Here is a 1,327-nt window from a genome sequence, read left to right as displayed (position 1 = left end):
AGACTATACTATTTCACTAAAGAACGTGCCTGTTTCATTTTCCGCATTTCATACTCTTGCCTGAATTGACTTGACCCTTCAGTTTGTTGAAAGTATTCACTGTCAAACCGTCCATCTACAATTCAAGTTCAATGCATAAGATAACAACAAAGCAATAGGCTCAAGCTTCTACAGAAAAAAGTTGAACGTGTCGACAAGATCAAACTAATAAACCACGTATGTCAATCAATAACCTGAATCAAATTTGATTTCTTTACGAGGAGCCGAAGATCCCCAGCCACCAGATTTTGTGGGTGCAGCTGCAGCACCGTCTGGTATGGCTTGAATCCTATCAGGTAATGCAAGTACCAAATCATTACGAGCGGCAAGTTCTTCTGCTGAAAGTCCTTTAACCTGCAATGTAAACCATCATCATCACAGAAGCGAACTCAAAGCGTCAGACTATTACTCAGTACTCACTTATTTAAGGATCAAACGCATGTAGAAACAACATAGACAATGCCCATGGCAAGAAAAAACCAAAGACTGTTTATTGACCTCATACTGGAATGAGTTTCACCACAATTCAAGGATAAATGAGTATAAGAAGCATTACTAGATGGCTAAGTAAACTGAGCAACATGCTTACTCCATCTAACCATTGACATTGAAGGAGCAAGCTGAAATGCCTTAGTCGGTCAACTAGTCATCTCAAAATACCACATAAAATCACTATCCTGGTTAAATCAAACAGCCTCAAAAAATAAAACTATTCATTGTCAGCACCAACAGATTTCAAAATCTTCCCTAAAGTCAACAATTTTACACCTTTTTCTAGTTAAGAATATAATTATCACTCTTCTCAGGATTTTGTTTGAAAAAATGTTACAGTCATATCTACATTCATGGCATAGAGTACAAAGACAAAGTGATATGATGATTTCACTTGCTATTGACATATCTAGGTTTTGTTTCTTGCATTGCAAAAACAAAAGGCTTGGAGCAGTTCTCTATCTTTATCATTGCAATAATACAAGTTGCTTTATCAAGTATCACATTCTCAAAAACAACATGAAGCTGTACATAAACTGCAAGAGTCCAGGAAGCAAACCTTATTGGTGAACTAATCCGACAAGTAAATAGCCTTTAAGTGTACCATACAAGGACCAATTTTACACAATGTTTATAGATCTGGGTTTATCAATTTTTTTGGCACCATCAACGACAGTAATGAATGAGATGAAAATGCATCAGAAGCAGAAGCCCGAAGTAACACAATGCAGAAGCTTTTCTCAATTTAAAGAGATTTCCCAGGCCTTGATTCATACATCATACTATTACCGGTTAA

The 1,327-nt window shown here is 36.5% G+C and overlaps 1 protein-coding gene across 1 annotated transcript; it reads right to left on the bottom strand.

The window, feature by feature from the left end:
* Positions 1 to 6: 6 nt before the first annotated feature.
* Positions 7 to 1,067, bottom strand: LOC111385190 (syntaxin-71-like; the record flags this gene model as incomplete). The annotated part of the gene is made up of 4 exons (XM_023009560.1): positions 7 to 115; positions 234 to 408; positions 492 to 543; positions 926 to 1,067. Coding segments are annotated over 4 exons (476 nt in total), but the record flags the coding sequence as incomplete, so codon positions are not given.
* Positions 1,068 to 1,327: the final 260 nt, after the last annotated feature.

Source organism: Olea europaea, unplaced genomic scaffold (genome assembly GCF_002742605.1).
Source record: "Olea europaea var. sylvestris unplaced genomic scaffold, O_europaea_v1 scaffold31070, whole genome shotgun sequence".
Lineage (NCBI taxonomy): Eukaryota > Viridiplantae > Streptophyta > Magnoliopsida > Lamiales > Oleaceae > Olea > Olea europaea.
The sequence above is the reverse complement of the archived record's forward strand: the minus strand, read 5'-3'. Positions and strand labels throughout refer to the sequence as shown.